Raw genomic sequence first — 25,099 nt, forward strand, 5'->3', positions numbered from 1 at the left:
CATGCTACAGAGGAGGAAACTGAGGCTCGCGAGGGTAGCCAGTAACAGTCAGGACGGGATTCAAATCCAGGACCCATGTAGTCTGAGCCTCTCCCTAAGGCGGAAGGGCCTCAAGGGGCTCAGGGGCCGTCGCGAGATGGCCCCGCCCAAGACCCCGCCCACCAGAGGCTCCGCCCCACGGCATGACCGGAAGTGCGCGGGGCCCCCAAGATGGCGCCCGAAACCCGGAAGTGAGCGGGGCCGCGGCGAAGCTCGGAGGAACGGAGGCGCCGCGGGCTCCGCGCCCGGCCGGACCCGGGTCCGAGGTGAGGCGCGCCCGGCCCCACCCCCCGGCCCGTCCCCGCCGTCCCCGCCCGGCTGAGCCGCGCTCCCCGGCCTGCGCGGGCCCTGGCACCCCGCGGCCGCCAGCGCCCCGTGCCGGGGGTTCCGGGGTTCCGGGGTTCCGGGGCAGCGGGCGCGGGGAGCGCGGTGGCGTGTCCCCGCCCTCCTGGGCGACCCCCGACAACGTCCTCCGCCGCGATCCTGCGACCGCGTCGTCCGTCGTGAACTCTCTCTAACCGCGTCCTCCTCGGCGACCCTCGACCTTGCGCTGCTCCGTGACCCCCGCCCGACACTCGCCTTGGCGTGAACCCTGAACCCAGGCGACTCCCCAGCCTTTTCCTCTCGCCCTCCTCGGCGATTCCCTGACCCCTCCCGTCTTGGTGATCCCCGGACTTTACTTTGGTGACCCTTGACCCCGCACTTCTCTGTGACTCTCCTGCAGTTGGTGACCCCCTCCTGACTGCTCCTCCGTCATTCCCCGATCCCTCTGTTCTTGTGACTTTCCAGCTCCATTACCTTAGCCCCCCTTTTCTGGGTGACCCCTGACCCCAGGCTGCTTGCAGATTCCTGCCCTTCCTCCTCAGTGTCCCCTCTCCCAGGACCCCTCCTGTCCTGGCTTCTCCACCCTGGGGCTGTTGTTCCCTGTGTTTCCACTGGTGGGATCCTGTGGCCTTGGGATGGGGGCCTTGCTGGTATTAGCTGAGCTGGCAGAGCGTGTTGGGTGGGAGTGTCTCCTGGAGCTGGCACTGGAAACAGCCCCCAAGGATGTGCCGGGGGAGGTGGTGGGCAGAGGGCTGCCGGGGCTTGGAGTGGGTGGAGGAGCAGACTGTGACGGTGGATGGGGACAGTGAGGCCCCCTCCCAGCACCCCAGCACTGGCCGGGAGAGGCCGGGGTGGGGGAGCAGAGGCGTGGACAGCCAGGCAGGAGTGTCTCATAGCATCGTGTTGTTAACGTCCTGGAAAAGGAAAAAGAACCGAGCGTGTGAAGTGTGTCTGCCCCCCCTCGGCTTCTGCTTCCCGGAATGCGCCTTGGTCCCGCCTGCCCTGGACATCCTTTCTGCCTGTCCACTGCCTGGCCCGGCCAGGTTTGTTGCCATCTGTTTGCACGAGGGGCGGGCCTGGATGTGGCCTGGGATGGAGCTGCTGGCAGTCGCGGGGTGGGGGTGGGGGGGTGCGAGTGAGTGTTCCACGTGTGGCGAGGGGGCTGGTGTCGGACGGACTTTAGGTGGGAACCTGCCTACCTGCTGCCGGGCCAGGTGATCCAGCCCCGAGCCCACCATGGTGGGTCTGTCCCGGTACGAAAGGTTCGAGGGATCTGGGGCTGGTCCCCAGGGGCTGGAGAGCCCGGAGGGAAGAAAGGCCACCTGTCAGAGGCGTGAGACTCCAGACAAGTCAGTGGATGTGAGGCCCGCCCTTCCTCCAGGCTGGGCGGTGAGGGCTGGACCTGACCCTGTGTTTCCGGTCCCTGCCCTGGGCTCTTCGTGCTTGGCTGTGTGGGGAGCTCTGCCCTCAGGGACCCTTGTGAACAGAGGAGAAGCTGCGGGCTCCTGTCCTTGGGGCTGAGACCTGGGGCTCTTGGGCAGTCTGGAGAAGCCACCGCCAGCCCAGCTGCACCTTTTCTTCCAAGCACCCTGGATTTTCCCAGGGGAGTCCCCACAGATGGGTAATGGATGTTTAGGGCTGTCTGCTTGGACCCTGGGTGGGTGGTCTGGGGAAGGGTGGTCCTGGGACACCCCAGGGCCGGGGAGATTCAGGCAGGCGCCTGACAGACCCTGGGGAGCCTGGCGAGTGTGAGACACTGTCCCCAGGGACAGCCAATGGGGACCCAGGGGAAGGCTCTCTGGGATTTTGGAGGGCTGGAGGGCCCTTTGTTTAACTCTGTGAGATGTCTACTCACACCTGCCTGGAGCGGACCCACCCTGTGTGTGTGTGTGTGTGTGTGTGTGTGTGTGTGAGCGCACGTGCACGCACACACTGGGGAGGTGTTTACACTTTGGCGGCAGGATGGTGGGCCCCGGGGCCCAGATGAGGGGCCTGATTTCCAGGGGAGCCTCACGGCACAGCACAGAAGAGGCAGTTGGCTTTGAAGTCCAGGTGGGGTGGGCCTCAGGTGTGCAGCCCAGGGCCAGTGCTCTCCGGCTGCCTGACCACCTTGACCTGGGTGGGGTGGGGGAACGGAGCTGGCCCCCACTGGGAACATGACCAGCCCAGCTGGCCCAGCTTGGTTCTAGCAAAGTCTCAGACACCCCTCCAGCAGGGGCTGGGCCGGAAACGCTGACCCAGCACAGGGCTCTGGCCACGTGAACAGCTGGGCTGGGAATAAAGAGGCAACTGTGCCCAGTCTCCAGAGGCCGCCTCCCTCCCAGGACAGCCTCCACCCTTGAGACTTTTACAGAGGCTGCTGGGGGCGGGGATCTGCTTGTTCTCCGTGCAGGGGGGTCTTGTCATCAAAAAGAGGCATCTGGAGGCTGACACAGAGTGGGGAGACAGGCCCCCGGGGTGTCAGCACAGTTCCAGGGGGTGCGTGTGTGTCTGTGCGCGTGTGCGAGTGCATGTGTGCAGATTCGTGTGCAGCAGTGCACATACATGCCAGAGTGTGCACGCGTCACGTGTGAGTGCCACGTGCACACGTGTGCATGCGTGTTGCACGTGTGCATGCGTGCGTGTGTGTGTGCGTGTCTTGAGTATGTGCAATCCGTCAGTGGGCAGGCTTGGAGCATCTCCAGCCACTTTTACACAGCCAAGGGCCGTGTGTTCAGATGCGGGGAGGGCTGGTTACGGAAGGCTGCCTGGAGTAGCCGAGAGCGAGGTCACTCAGGCCCGGTCCAGGCCTGGCCAGCCCTGCTCACCCACCATCTCCCCATCTGCCCAGCTTGGGTGCGGCCTGGTGTCCGTGGGCCCCCTCTCCCCTGAGTGGAACCCCAGTCCCCATCCCTTGGAACTACCCTCTCCTCTGCTGCTGGCAGGTCAGTCCCACATGGGTGACCTGAGCTGGGCTGGGGAGGACAGCAAACTTCCTTCATCTTCCTGCCATGGTGACAGCCACCAGCTTCCTCACTGGGAGGTGGGGCCGCCCTGCCCTCAGGCAGGTGACTCAGGTGAGGGCGATTTCTGAGGCTCTGGGCTTGCCAGCCCCCTGGGGTGGGGGGCAGAACTAAGGACTGTCGTTTATGTACAGCGACAGGGACTGACTTTGAGAACAAGATGCTCAGTGAGAGAAGCCACACACGGAAGGACACACAGTGTGTGATTCCATTGGTGGGAAACATCCAATCCAGAGAGACAGGGTTAGTGGTTGTCAGGGGCTGGGGAGGGGGTGGGGGTGACCGCTGATGGGAGTGAGGTTTCTTTTTGGGGTGACGGAATGTTCTGAAACTAGATGGAGGTGGTGGTTGCAGAAGTCTGGATGTACTAAAGGCCACTGAATTGTTCACTTTAAATTGGTGAAGGTATGGCGTATGAATCGCGTCTCCATAAAACAAAGAAGTGTTAAAAAAAAAGAGAGATAGCAGGGCCTGACCGAGCCTTCAGATGCCCAGCGCTGCGGCCGGGGGTGAGCGGGCGCCAGCCGGCCCAGCGCGTGGAGGTCTGTCTTCTCCCAGCCCCACAGGAGGGCAGGGGAGGTGCCATCTGCCCATCTTATGGTGGGTGAACGAGGCTCCCCTGGGAGCCCCCAAGCCCCAGCTCTGCCCTGCCTGCCACCGGCAGGAAGCGGTCTTGAGGGGACGTGGGCTCTGGTGTCTGGGCCTTGGTGCCTGGGCCTTGGTGCCTGGGCTGTGGTGGGAGGCCTGGGAGCCCCTCCCTGAAGCCCGGCCCTGTAGGAGGTGGCAGGCCCTCCTGTAGGTTCCCCTGATTGGCAAGGACACCCCCCCCCCCGCCCCTGCCTTCACCCGTTAGGTGACTTGTCCCCTCCCGGGTCGGCTCGGCGCTCCCCCCCTGCAGCCCACGGGGCAGAAAGGGTGTCCCCCGCACGGCAGGCAGGGACACCACCAGGGAAGGCATTGAACTTGGCTCCGCTGTGTGCCGGGGGCAGGGGGGGGCGGGAGTGGGGGCAGCGGTCACCCCGCGCCTCCCTGGGTCCTCAGGCACCCGCTCCCTCCAGGCAGCGACCGCCCCGCCTTCCCCGCTGGCGCCTTCCCCCGCTGGCCTCGCCCCCGGGCTGCGCCCTCTCTCTGCGGGCAGGTACCTCCCTCCGGGTTGGCCTCCGTCCCCATTGCAGCCAGTCCCCAAGTGAAACCGAAAGAGGTCTCGCCGGCCTCGCTGCCAGGTCCGCAGCTGGCGCGGGAGCCGGGCCACATTCCGGAAGGCCGGCGCCTGGCATTTCCCGGGAGCCGGGGTGGGAGTTGCAGCCCCTGGGTCAGAGGCTGACACAGGAAGCGGGATGGAGGAGGACGGGAGGAGGGAGCGGCCTGGGGCTGCTGGCGCAGTGAGCCTGTATGGCTGTGACTCATCGCCGGATGGAGATGGGGTGAGAATCCTGCGTGGAGTTGGCCGGGAGGCGCCAGGAGCGGGTGTCCCCCAGCACCTGAGGTACGGTGAGGAGAGGCTGGCGCAGGAGCTGGGACAGTGGTGGGGGCAGGGCGAGCCTGAGGGATTGGCCCCTCAGCCCTCAGCCCTCACCTCTCGCGGACCGGACGAGGGACCGGACGACGCAGCCCTGTGGCATTGGGGGGCTCGGAGCTCGGCAGGGGCCGCCAGCAGAGCCGCTTAGAGTGTCTGCAAAGCTCTGCGTGGCCTGCACGGCTTGGGGGCGGGGCTCGGCCCTGGAAGCTTCACAGTGGGGGCGTGAGACCCTCCCCACCACCCACTCCTTGGCCGGCCATGGTGCCACAGGGCGTGGGGGCCCTCCTGGTGTTGCCTGGGGTATGTCTGCGGGCCGGGGCATTTGGGGGCAGTTCCGTGAGATTCAGGCCCTCCAGAGGCCCAGCCACCGTCCTGGGCACCGGGCTCAGGGTAAGTGAGCCTGCAGGTGGGCGTCGGGTGGCGCTCAGGAGGACCCTGGGTTGGGGGGGAGCTGGGTTGTAACTGGAGAGTCTGGCAGCTCTGCCCCCAGCACCGTGGGCACCAGGAGGAAGGCACCCCATGCTGGGACTGCACCCCAAAATCCAGACCTGCCACTCCCCTTGCAAAACCAGCCCATCTGGAAGCCCCGGGCCGCATCCCTGCGCAGAGGAGGCCCCGCAGCCCCTTTGTGGCCCTGAGGAGGTTCCCTGGCGGCGTCACCACCTCCAACACCTGTGGGGTGGTACTATGCACAGGGTCAGGCCAGTCCCAACCAGGCTGCCTGTCCACTCGTGGGCTGTGTCCTAGCTGGGTTCAGGAGTCTGCTCAGTAACGGCCCCAGAGATGCCCCCATCCTGGCCCCGGGACCTGCAGACGTGTCACCCCACACACAAAGGCACTTTGCTGGTGGGGTTAAATTAGGGGCCCTGAGATGGGGAGGACCCTGGATTCCCCGGGGGGCCCAGTGTCATCACACAGTCCTTATAAGCAGAGGACTTTCTCCATGGAGGCTGAAGGGGACTGAGTCGGAGCTCAAGGGGCCTCCATATGCTGCTGCTGAAGCTGGGCCGCAGCCCCACCTTGCCGACAGGATCAGCACCAAGCCGGGCCTCCGGAGACCCAGAGGCGAGGGCCAGCGAGCTCGCCTGGGCTTCTGACCTGCAGGCCTGGGAGAGGGCCTGAGTTTGTGGTCCTTCATCTCGACAGGAGAAGGGGACGTAGGCTCCATCTGCTGTGATTTGGGGGCGGGTGCCCTTTGGCTTGGGCAAAGGTCTCTTAGGATGTTCTTGGGACCAGGCTGGACCTAAGGAGCCCAAGGAGGGTACTGACAGGTCTGACCACTCGCCTGGGACTAGTGCGACTTGGCTGTGGGCAGCACCAGCCACTGTCTCGCTCCGGACTCTCTGAGGAGCTGGGTGGAGAGACCTGGCATGCCAGCGGGCCTGAGACACTCCTGTCATCAAGCAGCAAGCGACAGGAGGGACAAACCCTTCTCCCCACAGAGCTTGGACAGACTGGGGCACGTCAGTGTCAAAGGACTAGGAAGTTGGGCCTGCTGAGATTTGGCTTTAACATCCACTCAGGGGAAGAAGACCTGGGGGTCAGAGGAGACCACAAGCTCAGTGTGTCTAAAGCCTTTTATTTTAATTATTTTTTATTTTTGGCTGTGTTGGGTCTTCTGTTGCTGTGTGCGGGCTTTCTCTAGTTGCGGCGAGTGGGGGCTACTCTTTGTTGCGGTGCGCGGGCTTCTCGTCGCAGTGGCTTCTCTTGCGGAGCACGGGCTCTAGGCGTGCGGGCTTCAGTAATTGTGGCTCGCGGTCTCTAGAGCACAGGCTCAGTAGTTGTGGCTCATGGGCTTAGCTGCTCCGTGGCATGTGGTATCTTCCCAGACCAGGGATCGAACCCATGTTCCCTGCATTGGCAGGTGGATGCCCAACCACTGTGCCACCAGGGAAGTCCTTCTAAAGCCTTTGTTTTTTTTTTTTTTTTTTGCGGTATGCGGGCCTCTCACTGTTGTGGCCTCTCCCGTCGCGGAGCACAGGCTCCGGACGCGCAGGCTCAGCGGCCATGGCTCACGGGCCCAGCCGCTCCGTGGCATGTGGGATCTTCCCGGACCGGGGCACGAACCTGTGTCCCCTGCATCCCAACCACTGCGCCACCAGGGAAGCCCCCTCTAAAGCCTTTTAAAGACCACGAGTAATCACAGGCCCTGAGCACGCGCTTCCCAGTGGAGGAAGCCCGCGTGAAGATGCCCTGCCGCTGTGGGCAGCCGCTCCACACATGTCCACGTGGACGTAGGTTGGAAGGTCCGCCACCAGCAACGGTGGGCCAGTAGGCACCACAGCGGGAGCTTCATCCTGTGGGCTCTCCCCTGGTAAGGCTGGACCACACCTGGGAGTGGGGACCAGGGGTCGGGGCCCCAAGACCCAGGCACAGTGTCCCCAGCTGTGACTAAGGAAGCTCCCGGTCTTCGACCCCATTCCCCACTTGGCCCTCGGGTGGATACAAAGGGCTACGTGCCTCCAAGCTGTGCCGTGAGGGCTGGCGGGGGCGCTGACTGTCCTTCTGAGGGCTGTAAGGCAACGACAGGCCCTTATGGATGCGGGGCGGCCGCTCTGGGTGTGTGAGTTGCTTTGTGAAGCACCCGCCCTGCCGTGGGCCATCAGAGCACCCCAGGCCGGCTCTTCTGTGCCCACACGCGGATGGGTCTGTGGGCGCGGACACAGCCAGTGCAGGTGAGCCTGGGTTGGTGCCTCTGGGACTCAGCCTGAGGGTCTCCTTTTCTGCATAAACATTCAGCAAATACCGTTCTGTCACCTGGATCTGGGGTCGGTTCTGCATCCCAGGGTGCAGTTTCTCCTAATGGCTGGCCTTGCCCTCCTGGCCTCTGGTCTGTCCGAGACGCGTGGGGGGAGCCCTGACACCCGCCACCTGCTTTTCTGGCCGGGGCCTATCCTCAGGCATGTGCCTGCCCCCGTGGTGGCTCCTGGGGTAGTGGCACCGTCCCTGGGTTGGTGTCCGGTAGTGGCACCGTCCCTGGGTTGGTGTCCCACGGTTGGTGTCACCGTGCGTGTGCCCTGTGGCCGGCGCCCATGTGGTCTGACTCTGCTGTGGTTGCCCTCCCCCCAGGGCCTCCTGCGTGCGGCCTGGTGTTGACTGTACCAGGCCGGGACCGAGGCTCTGATGCTGTGGCACCATGATGGGGGTGGGGGCCGGCGGGGGGTGGTCTGTGTCCCAGTAGGCCGGGAGGTTTTGCAAGAGACTGCTTGTCACTTCAGCCACCTGCTGGCAGTGAAGTGTGGGCGCTGGGGAGCCTGCAGGTCCTCCCCCCACTGGCAGCAGAACTGGAAGTTGGACCCCTGGCCTTCTCCGCGGGCCCACCTCGTCCTCCTTGTTCCAGACCATGGGGCTCCCCGTCCCGCCCGTTGGGCGTGTGCTCAGTGGCTGGGCCCTTCCCACCGCTGGCATCCCAGGGCTGCTGTGTTCCACAGGCCTCCTGGGAACCCGTGGAGGTCCTGGGTCGCACGCTTGGTGCCAGCCTCGCCCTGGTCAGCAGTGCGCCCAGCCCCGGGTGGCAGGAATTAGAGCCCAGTGTCAGGGTGGCTCCTTGGCTCTGCTGAATGAAGCGGCCGAAGGAAGCCCCCCCCGTCCTGTCCGAGTGTCCGGGGGTGGCCGTAACAGCTGACTGCACACTTGGCTTAAACCAGAGATTTATCCTCTCCTGGCTCTGGAGGCCAGCCATCTGAGATCAAGGTGCAGCAGGGCTGTGCTCCCTCCAGAGGCTGGGGTGGGGGGCGGCTGGGGGGTGGGGATCCTTCCCGCCTCTTCCAGCTCCTGGGGCTCCAGGTATCCTAGGCCTGTGGCTGCATCACCCCAGCCTCTGCCTCTGTCTTCCTGTGGCTTCTCCCTGTGTCTCTGTGTCCAAATTTCCCTCTTATAAAGGCACAGTCTTTGTGTTAGGACCACCCTGCTGCAGTACGACCCCATCTTAACTGATTTCATCTGTGAAGACCTTATTTCTAAATGAGGGCCTATTCCCAGGTTCCTGGTGGACATGAACTTGGGGGACACCAGTCTCTCCAGCACACCTCCTCTGTCCCACCACCTCCCTCCTGCACACTGGGTTCTGTCCACCAAATCCCCATACCCCCATCGCTCACCAGCTGACCCTGTGTCCCCATGCGTCCCACCCGAGTACCGGGCCTGGTCAGTTGGTGGGGAGGCCCCTGAGGCTTCCCTCCCTTTCCGGCCTGTCCATGGAGGTGACTGTCCAGTGGCACGTGCCCTCCTGGGGGTCCTGACACAGCCGAGCGGTGCCAGCCAGCCCAGGTGGGACCTCAGAGCGTGGCCGGTGCCCGCAGGACAGGGCCCCATCCCCTTGCCCGAGCATCCCTGTCCCTCCATCCCTCCGACTTCAGCACGGAGCCTCTCCGGGCGCCCCCACTGGGGACTGACCCCAGGCTGGCTCTGATCAGCAGGGCGAGGAGGGAGCTCCCCACTCCGGCCCTCCCCCAGATACCCCGTTCAGCCCAGTCGGGGCCTGGCCAGGCCTCCCGATTCCACCAGGGCCTCTGTCCCCACGCGCCCCCAACTCTTCCCCCCGTCCCAGGATCCCAGGGCTGTTGCTCAGACCCCAGTGGAGGGGTGACCAGAGGGCTGCCGTCCTGTGGCCTGGAGGAGGCCGGCAGGTCCCTGATGCCTGGAGACGCAGTTCCTGGGGGGCCGGATAACAAGTGGCCAGCGGGGCCAGGCACCACCCGGCGGGGGTCCAGGCGGCCGGTTCTGAGGGTGCTTGGGGGGCTGAGCCAGTAGCACGCATCGTGGGTGAGATCCAGCGGCCTGCCCTGGGGACACCGGCCCCGCGGTGAGGTCTGGCCAGGGTGATGGGGTGAAGTGGGCTCAGGCAAGAGGCAGGGGTGGCCGCGGTCACCTGCCAGCTGGGCGCATCCTAGGGGTCCGGCTGTCCCAGATCTCGCCTCTTCCCACATCCCGCGCCCCCCCCCCCCCCCACCGTCGTCTGGTCTGGGACACCAATTCTTTGATCTTTCTCTTTTACAATGACTCATTCGAAACCTGATCTCAAAAGGAAATCCTGCAACTCAAAGCTGGGTGAAGCGTGGGCCCTTCCCTGAGAGCACCTTGTGGGCACCCACGTGGCACGTGTCATGGGGCTCACGTCTAAAAATACACTCTGACCCGGCCTCCTTCAGCCCCAAGGCCCTGCCTGGTGGGGTCGATCCTAGGCGGCTGGAAGCCCCCCAGGGACGTGGTGAGGTCACCCTCTGCAGCTCTGGGGCTGGCGACAGGGTCTTGAGCCCGGGCCGGGGCAGGGCTGGTGGGGCTGCTTAGCAGAGGTCAGAAAGTGAGGGGATGGATGGGGGGACTGTGTTTGGGGGCTGCCCCAGTGCCAGCACTGGTGGGACGGGGGAGCAGGAAGCCAAGACTGTGGAGGTGGGGGCGGGGAGATGACCTTGGGCCTGGGCATCGAAGGACAGGGACACCATAGGGGTGGCCCTGGGGGCATGGGGATGGCGGTGGGCACAGTGTCGACCCCTCCCCAGCCCCCGACAACTGCTCTCTGTCTGTGGATCTGCCTGTTCTGGACGTTTCCCATCAGTGGAATCACACCCTGTGGGTCCTTCTGTGTCTGGCTTCTCTCACTGAGCATCACGTTCTCAGGGTCCGTCCACGTGGTAGCGAGTGTCAGGGCTTCACCCCGTTGCGTGGCTGTGTGATGCCCCCGTGTGTGGAGGGACCACGTGGTGTTTATCCATCATCTGCTGGTGGGTACTTGGGCTGTGTCCACGTTTTGGCTGCCACGGTGACCGTTTAACCGTGTGAGGAGCTGCCGACCCCCAGGTGGCACCACGTTCACTCCCACCCACCGCGTCCCCCCTGCCCCATCCCGGATAATGGTGCCCTGCAGACGCCTTGACTCGCAGGCACATCGCTCCCCTCCCCACACCCCCCTCCGGGTCCTGGTCTGAACCCCCGCTTGGCGGGGTCCCCAAGGCATGCCCCCTGCCCCGTGTCTTTGAGAGGACAGGATGTACAGGCTCCGTTACAGGAACTCCCACCCAGTCATGGAGCCCTTGCTGCGGGGACAGACCTCTTGCTGGGGGAACGTGATGCCCTGGATGGCAGGTGACGGCGTGGGGCCTGAGCCTGCTGGGGCTGCTACTCAGAACGGGGGCCATGGGGGCGCGCAAGCCTAGCCTGCAGCCGGGGGGTTCCTCGGGCGCAGCGCACCCTGGGGACGGCCTGGGGTCCCCCTCCCATGCTTTTTGGCCGTGGGCTCTGGATGGTGCTTCCCAAGAAAGCAGCCCCGCCCTCCGTGGCTGCAGAGCCTGGAAGTGCCCGCGAGTGGGACGGGGTCGGTGGTGCTCGGGGTGTGGCTGCCGAGAGAGGGACGCTGTGGCAGCAGGGGTGTCAGTGGGGTTAGTGGGGGTCTCAGGCAGAGACACATGCCCTGCACTTGCTGCAGACAAGTGACCCAAGGGACACAGCGAGCCAGCCCGCCTTCCATCCCAGAGGGATCCGCTGAGGGGTCCCATGAATCGAGGAGCTTCCCGGGGCCTCCGCGGAGGTAGCGGTCACTGGAGTGGCTTGGGATCGCGGAGGCTCTGGGCTCCACTGCGCGCCAGGTGAGCCTTGTGCTCATACTCGAGCAGCCCATCCTCCCGATGACCAAACCGAAGCTCAGAGGAGCTCAGGCGCCCCGAGTTGTGGGAGGTTCTCCGACCCTTAGACGCGGAGCTGGGCTTTGACCGTCCTCCTGACCGAGACCGTGGGTCCCAGAGCAGCCTCGCATTCCTCCTCCTCCCGGCGGGTCTGGCCTGCAGGAGGCTGGGGGCCGTGGCACTGGCGGCCGGCCAGCAGCTGGAGCCCAAGGCCTGAGCAGAGCGGGGCGGCCCGGCCTCCACTCCCTTCCTGAAGGGCTGGACGCAGCTGTGGGCTGTGGCCCGGCCCCCGGGCCCCTTTCCTTCTGGGTCGCAGGGTGAGGCGCGCACGGGCCGCCCAGCCGGTGCAGGCGGCCCTCCCCGCCCCCACGGGATTGCACAAGCTGCCCGTGTGCAGCAGTGATTACTGGAAGTCCCGAGGATTTCTTCACTCTGGGCTTGGCCGGGAGTGCCAGCCGCCTCCCCTTCCTGCCTCCCCGGGTGATTAACGTCCTGGGGCTGCTTCCCAAGGTGTGCTCCGCCAGCCTGGGGTCCCTGCTATCGGAGGCGGGCGATGGGGCCTGGGGACTGGGGTCCCAGGCCACAGGCGGGTGCGAATCGGGGGAATCGCGTGGGGCTAGGTTGGCCCCTGCAGCTTTTCCCGGCTGGGTGTCTGCCCTCCTTCTCAGTGGGGACCCTGTGTGACGTTAGCCCCATCTGGGTCTGGGAGCTCTTCCCCACTCAGCTTGGCCCCAACCACCCAGAGACCCTCGGCAAGCCTGACCTGGTTGCAGAGGTGTGGGGCTTCCCAGCCCCGGTGGGCCCCCCAGCTCAGAGCTGCTGGCTGGTCGGGCTTCCTCTCTGCCAGACATGCTAGGTACAGAGAGCCAGGGGTGCGCCCCCCCGCGGCTCATGCTGGGCTCGCTGGGCTCCCAGGGCTCGAGGCCCACTTTGTGGGTGGAGGGAGCAGCCCCCGGCCAGCATTATTCAGGGGCCTGAGAACGAGGGTGGGAGAGCGGTGGGGCCTGGCCACCCGGAAGGGGTTGCCCTCACCCTGGCGGTCCCAGCCCGGGTCCCCAGGAGGGGGTGGCCGGACAGCAGGAGGGCCACCCCGGCAGCACTGCGATGCTGGGAGCATCAGCTTGCCCCCTGCGTGGATGGGGCAGTCAGAGGGGCTGGGGGGACATCTACGGGGTCCCCTGGGGGTCCCGCCACCCCCTAGCCTGCTGACCCTGTCCCTGGAGGGCGCCCTCCCCTGTCGGGATCAGAGGGCAACCTCAGGACATGCGTGTCTTTCCCCAGGTCATGATGCCACCACCACGGAGCAAGAAGCCCAGATAGATGCCCCTGCGGCCCGGCGTGTGGAGCCCCCCGATGCTGGCAGTGGGGCCCACCATGGATGGGGAGTTCCCTCCGCACGAGCCTCCACCAGCCGGCAGCGTCCTGTACAGCCCGCCGCCCCTGCAGACCCCACTGTGCGGGCCCAGCGTCCAGGTGAGCCCCAGCCCTCAGGGTCTCCTCCCGGCCCCTCGGCGCTTCTCTGGTGCCTCAAGCCCATATCCCAGCCCCCAGGTTTGCAGGCAGGACCCTCCAGGGGCTCCCGTCACCCCCAAGTCCCTCACGTGTTAGCCGTGAGGTTTCTCCTGCCAAGGCCTCGGCTGGCCCTCGGGACGCTCGGCCCAGGCGGCTGCCCTCACCTGCGGGACGTCGAGGGCTTGGACCACTGTGGCAGGTCACACTCGTCTGCTCTGCTTCATCACTTCTTTCTTCTTACTTTATGAGACTTTATTTCTTAAGCAGTTCTAGGTTTACAGGAAAATGGCACAGCAAGTTCCTGTACACCTCTCCCCCCCCACTTCCCCACTGTTAACCTTCTCACACTCGTGGGTGTGCTGTGTTCCAACCTGGGAGCCGGTGCTGACCCAGCATCGTTACCTGAGGGCCACGGTGACGTTCGGTTCACTCTTGGTGTTGGATGTTCTGTGGGTTTTGACAGATGTCAAGATGACCCGCATCCACCATTACGGCGTCACACAGCGTAGTTTCACTGCCCTAAAACCCCTCTGGTCCCCACCTGTCCATCCCTCCTCCCCCCAGCCCCCGCATTGCTGATCCTTCCCCTGGCTCCAGAGACCTGCCTTTTCCAGAATGTCCCAGAGTTGGAATCACAGTGTGTAGCCTTTTCAGATCTGCTTCTTCCGCTTAGCGATGTGTATTTAAGGTTCCTCCGAGACTTTTCCTGGCTTCACAGCCCATTTCTTTTTAGCACTAAACAACTTTGCATCGTCCGCATGTCCCATGGTTGCTTCCACCCACTGAGGGACATCTCGCTTGCTTCCGAGCTCTGATGACTGCAATAAAAGTACCACGAGTGGTAAAACGACCCTAGGGGCCAGGCCTCCTCATATCACAAAAGGTACAACAGGCCTCGTGAAGAGAAGTGTCCAGAGTCCTCCAGCGAGTCAGGCCTAGAGCCAAACAGGGGCTCTTTCCCTGCAGAAAAGAAAAGAAGCCGAGTTTCTCTGTGTGGAGACTCGAGCTGCCGGGTGGGGAGACCAGATGGGGTACAGGCACCAGGGGGCCGCGTGGGCTGCGGCAGTGATGCGCACACCTGCGTGGGGAGAGAGAGCAAGGATCCAGCTTGGGGTTGGGAGAAGCCGGGCCCTGGGCCTCGGGACCCAAGTGGAGCTCCAGGTTGAGGGTCCAGAGCTGTCATGAGGCATCCCAGACCCCAGAGTGTAGCATCAGATGGGGCTGGGAGGTGCGCGCGAACCCAGGACTCACTCCGTGCCTGGCTGTGCCCACAAGGCACCCTAACGAGGCGGAGCACAGTGCCAAGCCACATTGAGTGGGCCTTGCCAGTCGGCAGGGAGGGAGCAAAAACGGGTCACAGCTGCAGACCCACCCGCAGCTTCCAAGCCTCGGCTGATGGCCAGAGCCTCCGGCCAGGGCCCCGGGCACACGTGTGCCAGGCCAGCTGTACCCACGGGGCCCCTGCCCTCCTCAGCCCCCACCTCCCTCCAAGCCTCTGGCCGCCCGCGCCCACCCTGAGGCTCTCGGATGCCCCGGTGCCATCCCACACGCGGCACAAAGCGTGCTCCTTCCTTGGGTGCTATGTCGCCCTGTTTTGCAGGCTCGGAGCACGCGCCTGTCATTCTTGTCTTTGTTTTTTTTTTTTTTTTGCGGTACGGGGGCCTCTCACTGCTGTGGCCTCTTGCGTTGCAGAGCACAGGCTCTGGACGCGCAGGCTCAGCGGCCATGACTCACAGGCCCAGCCGCTCCGCGGCATGTGGGATCTTCCCGGACCGGGGCACGAACCCGCGTCCCCTGCATCGGCAGGCGGACTCTCAACCACTGCACCACCAGGGAAGCCCGCGCCTGTCATTCTTATAACGCCTCAGGGTTCCTTCTCCTCAGCATCCCATCATTTGCCTAATTATTTTCCTGTTGTTGGGCCTTTGGGGTGACTCCAGTTTTTTCTGCTGCTATAAATAGGGCCACTGCGTTTTCCTCCCCCCTCCTGGATGAGTCCCTGGAGGTGTGTTTCTGGAATAGAATTCCTGGGTCAGAGCGAGCCCCAGCTTGGGCGGGTTTGCAGAGGATGGAGCTGTTCCACAGGGAATGGGCTCCTGCCACGTCCCGTGGTGTTGACCCAGGAAGCTGACTGAGGGCCAGGACATGAGCTCTGTCTGGACAGCCCGTGTGGACCAGAGGGGCTCAGATACTAGAATTGGGGGAGGGATGTTTGGAATAAGACAGAGACCCTTTTACAAGGGAGGTGCCGCGTGGAGCCCAACCTTGGCTCCGAGCCCCACTCCGGGCAGTCAGAAACAGCAAGGCAGGCTCCCCAGTGCCCTCCAGGGCTCAGGCTGTGCACAGAGCCTGTTCCTCTTGGGCCACCGAATGTGGGGGTTGCCCCTCAGACCACACTGGGCCTGGCCCAAGAGTGACCAGAAGCCCGGGCAGCCCGTGGAGGCTGGGGGCATCAGTGTTGGCACTGTGCTCCTTACTTCTCTCATGTGTCCTGGCCGAACCAAGCTTGTAAGGAGGATCCCAGGGTGGAGCAGGCAGGGAGTGGAGCTGGCCCAGGACTGCCTGGCAGGAACATGCCCCCAGGACTGTCAGTGTCCCTAAGGTGGCCAGATTTAGCAAATAAAAATATAGAGCCCGGTGAAATTTAAGTTTCACATAAACACAAATAAAATTTTAGTATGTGGGTGTTCCATACAGTATTTACACTAAAAATTATCTTTTGTTTATCAGAAATTCCAATTCCTGTTTTTTATCTGGCAGCCCTATGTTATCTGCCGCCCTTGCTGCCTTAGCAGGAATGTCATCTTCCTTCATCAGTTTGCACATGGCCTAGTAAGCTTCTGGCTAATCTCCCAGGGCCTGCTCCTTCCCAGAAGAGGGCCAGCCTCTCTGTCTCCAGGCAGGCTCTGATTGGCTAGCTGGGGTAAGGGCCCATCTTTGGACCAATGTGGTCCCACAGGCCTGCCCTCTGAAGGTGGAGTCACCCCTCTGGCTGCAAGTGTAAAATCCCGAGGAAGGCTCTGATTGGCTGGCCATGCTGTACCACCCCTGTGAGATGGGGCTGGATGTCCTTGGTTGGCAGCCTTGCCAGAGCAACGTGCTGGGGGAGGAGGTTGGGGTGCTGGGTAGACAAAGTCATGAGGGACCCTCCCCAGCCTGAGGCCTCCCCAGCTTGAGGCCTCAAACTCCTCAAGGACCTGGGGGTCCCCTGGTCTGGGAGCTCCACAGGGACCGCCCCAGGCCCAGTCTGGGTGCAGGTGGAGAAGGCTGGTGAGCAAGGGGCCCCTTGGACCCCTTCTCCCTGGCTGCCCCCTTCTGGGCCCAAACTACATCCTGGACTGGCCTCTAGTTTGGAGGCCAAGGGGCCTCTACCAGTTGATACCATCTCACCACATCTCCTTCATGCCTCTTCTCTGAGCTGGACCGTGGGGAAGCAGGCGGGGCCCTGTGGGCAGCCCAGGGCTGGGGGCACAGTGATGGAAAGTGGGGCTGGCAATCCCCTTGGTAGAGAGGGGCGGTCCCGGCCCCGCAGGCTGGTTCTGGGCCGGTACTAGGTCAGTGAGTCCCGAGGGGTGGGCCTTGTGTGGCCAGGGCTGGCACAAGCGGGCACGGCAGCTGCAGCCAGCGGGCCTCCCTGATGGAGCTTCACGTGGCCAGCGGCCCGTTTAGGGCAGGGACGCAGCACCCCGATTCTACAGAGGGTGTGAGTGTCCACAGCCCTACCCCTCAAGCCAGTCCTGGCACATGCTGCCCCTGCTGACCTCAGGCTCACCTTCCAGCCATCCTCCCTCCCCCTGGTGTTTCCTAAAGCAGGTTCTCCTGAACCCCTGCCTGTGCCTCACTCTTGGGCCACACGGGCTTGGCCTCTGGGAGCTCTGAGAAGGCTGGGCTTCAGACCTGCCTGGAGTGGTTGGGCTGCGAGAGTCTGGCTGGGACAGGGCCATCCATGGTGCTGGTGGGAGCCCTTCACCCTGACTTCAGCCCCCGCCCCTCTGAGAAGTCCCCTGCCCCTCTCCCCCACCCACCCGCTGGCAGGCTGCGCGTCTCGCTTATGGGTGCTGGCTCACGAGGGACTCTTACTGTCTTGCTTTACACAGGGTCCCCTCCTCCACTTTCTAGAATGCAGGCGTCCAGCCTGGGCTCCCCAGGCCCTGCAGGGATTCTGGGGGCCCTGCCAGTCCAGAGTCACAGCCATGCCCGCCATCCCCTCCCCGGCTGGTCCCCAGACCTGCTTGTGTACTGACCAAAGCCTTCCTCTTCACCACAGCCCTCTGGGTGGGTTCTTCTGTGCACACGGGGAAGCTCCTGGGCAGGCGGGCTCAGTGCTCTCTGGTGCCTGCCCCAGGGCAGTGCAGTGGTGGGGGGGATGGGGGGGAGGAGGGCCAGGGACCCTGCCCTCCTGTCCTCTCCCCTGACGCCTGCCACTCTGTCTCAGAATGCCATGCTGCATTATCCCTGGTGGAGCAGCTTCTCGCCCACGCCATACCCAGCCTTCTCCAGCGAGAGCCAGTAAGTGCCCAGCCCCACTGTGTCCTGCTGGGGGGTCCCCCCTCGCAGGGGCTTCACTATGCCTCCTCATCCCGCAGTCATGGGCTAAAGAAAACTAGAGCTCTCAGCCACGGGGGCTGTGGGCCCGGCCCTGGCCACATGGGGAGAGCTGAGACTGACCTGCTGTGGTCTGTCTAGCGAGAACTCTCCAGGGAAGAGGGCAGAGGTAGTGGGGACGAGGGGGCCAGGAAGGGCTATACTGTGGGGGGCACACCAGGTGGTGGTGAGAAACTTCAGGGGTGAAAGGAGCTGGGAGGACAGCTTCCCCATGGAGGGCATCAGCAAGCTGGGTTTTGAAGGGTAAGTAGGAGTTTGCCAAGAGAGCATGCCTGGTACCAGGCCAAGGAATGGCCCATGCAAAGGGCACGGAAGCACATGTAGCCAGAGCCTCGAGGTTCTTCTGGGGCGCCATGTCCCGAGACATGGGTGCGTGGGCCCCTCCTGAGCGGAGTTTCTGAGGCACCGGAGTTGTTCCTGCTGGCCTGTCCTGCACCTGGGGTGGGCAGGCAGCACCCCCATCACGCCTGCTGGCTCAGCTTCCTTCTCCGCCTCCAGCCAGTTCATGAACTCCTCCTTCATTGTGGGCCAGCCCTGCGTGGACACCAGCTATGGGCCTGCAGCCGCCACCCCCAGCTTCCCGCCAAAGAGCAGCGACTTTCCTCAGGTAGGAGACCTCGGCTGGGCTGTGCCCCGCGTGGGGTGTCAGTGCTGGGGGACTGGGCTTGTTTGGGGGACGGGCTGGTGTGACTTCCCCGCAGCAGACGGGGGTGCCGGGTCGGAGGTCACGAAACCGAGGCTGGGGGCCCAGCTGCGCTTCTGCTCATCTGCGGGTTATGGGGCCACATCTCGAGCGTCCGATTTCCTCGCCCACTTGCTCCATCTGGGTGCCCTAGCGCCTTGGCGGGGTCCACGTTCTCGGCGCCCCCCCAGGCCGGAGTGATGCCCCATCAGGTCGAAACAGCATAGTGAGCATTTATGTCCCCGAAACGGTAACCGCTTGACGAACGTGAGCCCCTCGAGTTGGAGGAAGGGAGGACGTCTGACCTCGATCTTTTGGGGGACGCCAGGCAGCTCAGCCCCCAGGGAGTCAGGCGGACCCTGCCTTGTAGCCTTGTCCACGGGGTTCACAAGTGGGTCCCACACCTCTGTCCCGCACGGCAGCTGTCGAACCTGAGAGCCTCAGAGGGGGTTTGCGGGAAGGAGCCCAGCAGTGTCGTGGGGTGACCCCAACAGGGGCCAGGTGGCGCCGAGTTTCCCTTGGGAAGCTGAAACCGTTGGCAGCTTCCGTGCTGGCCTCTGGGTCTGGGCTGCTTCGGCGCTCAGTTAGGGAAGCATCCACGTGGGCCCGCCAGGGAGTGGGGTGTCAGGTGCTCAGCTCCCCTGAGCCTCAGTTTCCTTCTGTAAAGTAGGGGCTCATGGGCCCCACCAGGTGACAGGCCGAGGGAGGCCACGGCACACACGGGCCGGTGCAGACCTGCTGGACTCACTTGGACCAAGGCCAGGGCCGTTCAGACCGGCCCACACTCACTGGGGCAGCAGCAGGGCCGGGCAGAGAACCGGACCGAAGGGTGTGTGCTGCGGTGACAGCATCCCCCCAAATCCAGGTCCTCCCGAGACCTCAGGACAAGACCCTACTTGGCAGTCAGGTGTTTGCGGGTGTGATTAGGTAGACGGAGCTGAGGTCCTCCCAGTTAGGGTGGCCCTAAACCCTCTGGGGTCCCTGTGGAGATACAGCTGCGGGGGCCGGGGTCGGGGGCAGGCACGTGGCCGGGGAGGTGGAGCTCAGGCGCTGGGGAGGTGGGGGAACCCGGAGCCTGGGGGGCACAGCCCTGCCACACCGTACCCTGGACGTCTGCCCTGAGCTGCCCTGTCAGTGACCCTCTGTGGCCACCCAGGAAACAACACGGCTGGGCCTCGTGGCGACGGGAGCAGAGCCTGCCCCTTGGGAGCCCCAAGTACCCCAGGGTGAGGGCGAGGGCCGTGGGGCAGGAACAGGAGGCCCGTGGACGCAGCCTCCCTGCCTTTACAGAGGCATACGTGGTTTCCTCTGCCCGCCGCCAGCCCGTGAGGAGACCCTTGGCCTCCAGGAGAGGAAGGGCCAGTGGGTTCAGCATCCAGGGCGCCCGGCCGACGGCCCAGGACCTTCTCCCACCCACTACGGCCCCATGTCTCTGGCCATCTGCGGGCTGGCGGCTGACGGGCCTCCTGTGCACCGTGTCCTGGGCACCGCTCTGCGTCCAGACTTGGTCCCCTGCTGGGGCGTCCCTGCTGGGTGGATGAAGCCTTTGGGGGTGTCCCGGCCCCTGCGGCCACCCGCCTGGCCTCGCTCCGCCCCCCACTCGCCCGCTCCCGCTGCTGCCCCAGCTCTGCGAGGGATCCACGCGGCTTCCGAGCCCAGCAGCCCCCGGGGCGCCGCGTCCGCTCCTTGCTGCAGGTGGGGAAGCGCGCCCCGTGTTGGAGGTTGCTCATCCACCTGACAGATGCTCGCTGAGAGCGGCCGCAGCCCACCCTCTCTCCAGCTGCCCTTGCTGGGGGCGACTTGGACCCGGATCTCCCTTTAGAGCAGCGAAACCTTCTTCAAACGCAATCTCACCTCACTGCCAACCATGGGGTCAGACAGATGTGAGACCACAGTGCAGCCAGGCTGAGGGTCTGAGGCCTAGTGGTCAGCCTCCTCCACCTCCCCCGGAACCCTGGGCCTGTGCGCCAAGCCAGGATGGAGTCCAGAGCGAGCCTGGCATTCAAGGCCCTTCCCAGCTCAGCCCTGGCCCGGTGGGTCCACCACAGCCACCTCTGCTCCTGGTTCAGACTGAGTGACGTCGCACGGGGGCCGGCACAGGGACAGCCCCAAAGACGCCCCTGTCCTGGTCCCGGGACCTGTGGATCTGTTGCCTCACGGGGCAGAGGTGACTTTGCAGGTGGGATTAAATTAAGGCCTCTGAGATGGGGGTGACCCTGGATTCCCTGGGGGGCCCAGTGTCATCACAGGGTCTTTTTTTTTTTAATATATATATATTTTTTTCAATTAATTAATGTACGTTTGGCTGCGTTGGGTCTTCGTTCCTGCGCGTAGGCTTTCTCTAGCTGCGGCAAGTGGGAGCTACTCTTCGTTGCGGTGCGCAGGCTTCTCATTGCGGTGGCTTCTCTTTTTGCAGAGCACGGGCTCTAGGTGTGCGGGCTTCAGTAGTTGTGGCATGTGGGCTCAGTAGTTGTGGCTCATGGGCTCTAGAGTGCAGGCTCAGTAGCTGTGGTGCACAGGCTTAGTTGCTCCGCAGCATGTGGGATCTTCCCGGACCAGGGCTTGAACCCGTGTGCCCTGCATTGGCAGGCGGATTCTTAACCACTGCGCCACCTCAGAAGTCCACAAGGTCTTTATGAGAGGGAGGCGGGAGGGTCAGAGGCAGAGAGAGACGGGAGATGCTGCGCTGCTGGCTGTGAGGATGCAGGAGGGGCCGCGAGCCAGGGGTGCGGCGCCTCTAGAAGCTGGAAAAGGCGGGAACCGATGCTGCCCTGGAGCCTCTGGTAGGAACCGACTCTGACAACCCATCTCAGACTTCTGACCTCCAGAACCATAAAGTAATAAACGTGTGTTGTTTTAAGCCGCTTCACCATGTGAAGCCTTCATGAGGCCCATGGCACACCGTTGAAGCGTTCACTCCTGTTTGTACATTAGAAGGAGTTGGAATGGGGAATCCAGACCTGGGCTGGGGGCAGGAAGTGAATAGAAGCCCACAGGCCTTAACACACCTCCTGGTTACTAAACTTGAGCCCTGAGTTTCCTAGCAGCCAAAGCAAAAAGAGAAAGGAGATGGGTTGTGTGACTCTTGCTGCCTAGCAGGAGAAAGCTTCTCCCCGACTTCCGTTTTGGGCCGGGAGCAGTTCCCTGGGGGCTGCACATGAGCCAGCCCAGGCCAGGACCTTTGGTGAGGGTCGAGCCAGCCTCTGTGTGGGGTCCCCATTTCCCAGGTACCTGGGAAGGATCTCTAGCCAGAGGGACTCTGCCCTGGGGAAAGCGGGAAGCCAGTCCGGTCCCTGCTCTGGGGCAGCTCTGCTTCACTGGACAGTCCTGGCCATCAGACCTGGCACCCATTGAGCCCCCAGAGCCAGGGCCCTGGGTTCCAAGTGTGGGAGGGGAAGTGCCCCCAGGGATTACCTGAAAATTTCAGCTCTGACGCTCTTGCCTACACATTACACATGGCATCTTACGTAGCCGAGACCAGCGTCACAGGGCAGAAATTAGCCCTGGTGCAACACTGGTGACCACACCCATGTACACCCATGGGTGTGCTGAGGCGCCGAAAGAACCGGCCAGGTGTCTGTAGGGTGCCCCACACTGGGAGGGGGTCTGCGTCCCTGGCAGGAGGCCCACAAACACGGCACGTTGTCTTCAAGGCCTTGTCGATGGGTTTCGTTGCTGATGGGTTGACCTTGACCCCTGGTGAGGCAGCTTCCTCTGGGTCCCCCCACTGTGCACTGTCCTTCCCGCCCTCAGGTTGACACAGAGTTGCTCAGGCCCTTATACCCCTTACACCTTGAGGGGCCCCACCTGGGGTCTCCCACTGCAGGGTATGGTGCGTGTTGGGGGGTGTGGACGTGTGGCTTTTCTTTCTTAATTGGAATGTGACTTGCATTTCATACGGTTCAGCAGCTTTTGTGCATTCACAGTGTTGTGCAGACATCACCTTTGTCCAAAGTCCAGAACCTTCCATCCCCCAAAAGAAACCCCATCCCCCTTAGCAGTCACCCTTCCCCCTCCTCCATCCCGACACCACAAGCCCCCTCTCTGTGTCTGTGGATCTGCCTGTTCTGGACGTTTCCCGTCAGTGGAATCGCACACCGTGTGTGCTTGTGTCTGGCTTCTCACTGAGCATCGTGTTCTCAGGGTCCGTCCACGTTGCAGCGAGTGTCCGTGCTTCACCCCTTTACGTGGCTGAGGGACGTCCCCGTGTGTTGGGGGACACGTGTGTGTATGTGTTTGTCCATCGATGGACATTTGGGTCGTTTCCACCTCTCGACTGCCGTAAATCATGCTGGTGTGGACGTGTGTGTAGACTTCAGTGTGAGCGTGTGTTCCAGGTGTGGCTGACTCTCGCTAGGAGGGCTGTTTGGGGCCTTGTTGGAGTCGGGGTTGGGGGGTGCCCAGCCTTCCAAATGCCCCCCGAGGCGTTGTGCCTCCAGCTCTTGCTGCCCCTGCCCCTCCAGGCCTTCCCCTGGGTTCTCCCCACCCTGGTTTCTCTGGGGTCCTGGCTGCAGGAGTGGCTGCCCCGCCCTCCTTCACTGCCCCCCAGTGCCGAGCCCCGCTGCAGCCCCCGGGATCAGGTGCTGCCCTGACCCCTCCTCCCAAGGCCCCCTGGACCCTCACGTCTCAGCCGGGCCCCGGGGAGGGGGAGGGCTCTTTTTGGTGGGCTGAGACCCCCTCACGCAGTCGCAGTTGGCAGGGCAGGCGTGCGCCCTGAGGGTCCCTCCAGGCATCTCAGGTGGGCCCCGCGTCCGCCCGATAAGGACACTTTCTGTCTGCCAGCCCAGGCTTCTGGGAAGCAGGATGAGGTCACAGCTCAGAAAAGTGCTTTGCAAACTCTGGGCAGCTCCCCACACGGAGAGGGGTCGGCGACATCCTCTGCTCCGCGAACAGATTTCCACAGGGTCAGAGGCTTGGCCTACCCCGCCAGCAGGCTCCTGGCGATTTCTGGCGCTGGCAGGGCGCGGTGGGGGGCCGCTTCCCATGGGAAGCCCCTGGGTCACGCGGGGCCACGGCCAAGGTCCCCCGCCCTGGGGTCCGCACTCCCTCCGCAGGCTCCAGGGGAGGGTCCATCATGCTTCTCACAGCTCCTGGGGCCCCAGGCGTCCTGGGCTTGTGGCTGTGTCACCCCACCTCTTCCTCTGTCTCCACGTGGTCTTCTCCTCTCTGTCTGTGTCCAGACCTCCCTCTTGTAAGGGCACCGGCCGTCGGCTTAGGGCCCGCCCTGCTCCAGTGCGACCACATCTTAGCCGACTACATCTGCAGTGACCCTATTTCCAAAGGAGGTCCCGACATGGGCCGCGCCCACCCCTCTGTGGCCAGCCCGGGGGCAGCCTAGGGACCAGCGAGCGTCCTGTTGGCCGGGCAGCCCCACGGATCGGACGCGCTGGCCGGACAGGGCCGACCAGCCATCTGGTGATGAGATACAGGGGGCAGAGAGTCCGAGTTTAGAAACTGCTGGCAACCTGACCAGTTTCCTGCTGCTGAAACCCAATCACAAAAAGTTTGTGCTTGTCCTTTGTGGGTTTTCTTTTCAAGCCCGTTTCCTAGTAATTCTTTTTAAAATTGAGACAAAATCACACACCTTAAAATTCATCCTTCTAATGTGTATTCACAGGGTTTTACAACCACCACCTTTATGTAATTCTAGAACGTTCCATCACCCCAAAAGGAAGTCCCATCCCCATCAGCGGTCACTCCCTCACCTCCTTCCCAGCCCCTGACAGCCAGGAACCCACTCCCTGTCTCTATGGATCTGCCTGTTCTGGACATTTCCCACCAGTGGAATCACACAACGTGGGTCCTTCTGTGTCTGGCTTCTCTCACTGAGCATCGTGTTCTCAGGGTCCATCCACGTTGTAGTGAGTGTCGAGGCTTCACCCCTTTACGTGGCCGAGTGATGCTCCCGTGTGTGGAGGGACCATGTGGTGTTTGTCCGTCATCCGCTGGTGGACACTTAGGTTGTGTCCACCTTTGGCTGCTGTGGACGTGCGTCTCCATTGCCTCTGGTGGGCACCTGGCAGTGGAATCAGGGTCATGGGGTGACTATGACTGTTTTCCGAGGATGCTGCCCGGTTTCGCGCCCCCACCGGCCGTGTAGGGGCTCTGATTTCTCCAGCTCCTCCCCACACTGGTCCCTGCTGGCTTTGTGGGTCCAGCCGTCCGGGCGGGTGTGAAGTGTGTCCCGCTGGTTTCGGGTTGCGTTTCCCCGTTGCCTGACAGTTTGAGTGTCCTTCCTCCCCTTGTTGCCATTTGTATACATTCCTCACCTGCGGCAGTGGCCGCTGGCCATGTTCCCCCTACTTCCTCTGCCGGCTGTGGGCTGGAGACAGGTGAGGGCTGCAGCATTGGGCCGAGGTCTCCCTGACCCCAGGGACCCTCCCCAGTCAGAGCTCTGGGGTGCTGGGCAACCGCAGGGAGGCCCATGGGCCCGCTTGCTCCTCTCGGCCGTGGATCCGCACAGAACCGTCCTGGAATGGGGGTGATGGAAAGAAACAAGCAGGACGGGCACCAGGCCTCAGGGCTTTGTGCCCCCCGCCACTGGCCCTGTCTGCGTCCTGCCCTCTGTTCTGGGCTGCGGGTTACAGGGGCTGACGCAACAGGGAAGAGCAGCGTTTTGGGCACAGCCAGGCCGCTTGCCAAGGCTGGAGGAGGAAGAGCAGGGCGGGGCCTCGGGCCCCATGGGGACGGCCCTCCAGGTGTGGCCACAGCACAGGCAAAGGCCCTGGGGCGGGCCCTGTGAGGCACTGGCGGCGGGCTCTGGGTCAGTGAAGGTCCAGGCTGAGGAGCTGAGGGC

At 63.6% G+C, this 25,099-nt stretch overlaps 1 protein-coding gene across 3 annotated transcripts in view; it reads left to right on the plus strand.

Moving 5' to 3' along the window:
- The first annotated feature begins 205 nt into the window (after positions 1-205).
- SBNO2 (strawberry notch homolog 2) overlaps positions 206-25,099 on the plus strand; it is a 43,578-nt gene continuing 18,684 nt past the window's right edge. For all 3 annotated transcript variants that reach the window (XM_079916890.1, XM_079916891.1, XM_079916894.1), the window contains exons 1-4: positions 206-305; positions 12,786-12,977; positions 17,452-17,525; positions 18,120-18,228. In XM_079916890.1, the coding sequence (XP_079773016.1) occupies positions 12,825-12,977; positions 17,452-17,525; positions 18,120-18,228 (336 nt within the window). In that variant the 5' untranslated portion in view covers positions 206-305; positions 12,786-12,824. The remainder of the gene's footprint in view (positions 306-12,785; positions 12,978-17,451; positions 17,526-18,119; positions 18,229-25,099) is intronic.

The sequence above is a fragment of the Stenella coeruleoalba genome (genome assembly GCF_951394435.1).
Source record: "Stenella coeruleoalba genome assembly, chromosome: 3".
Lineage (NCBI taxonomy): Eukaryota > Metazoa > Chordata > Mammalia > Artiodactyla > Delphinidae > Stenella > Stenella coeruleoalba.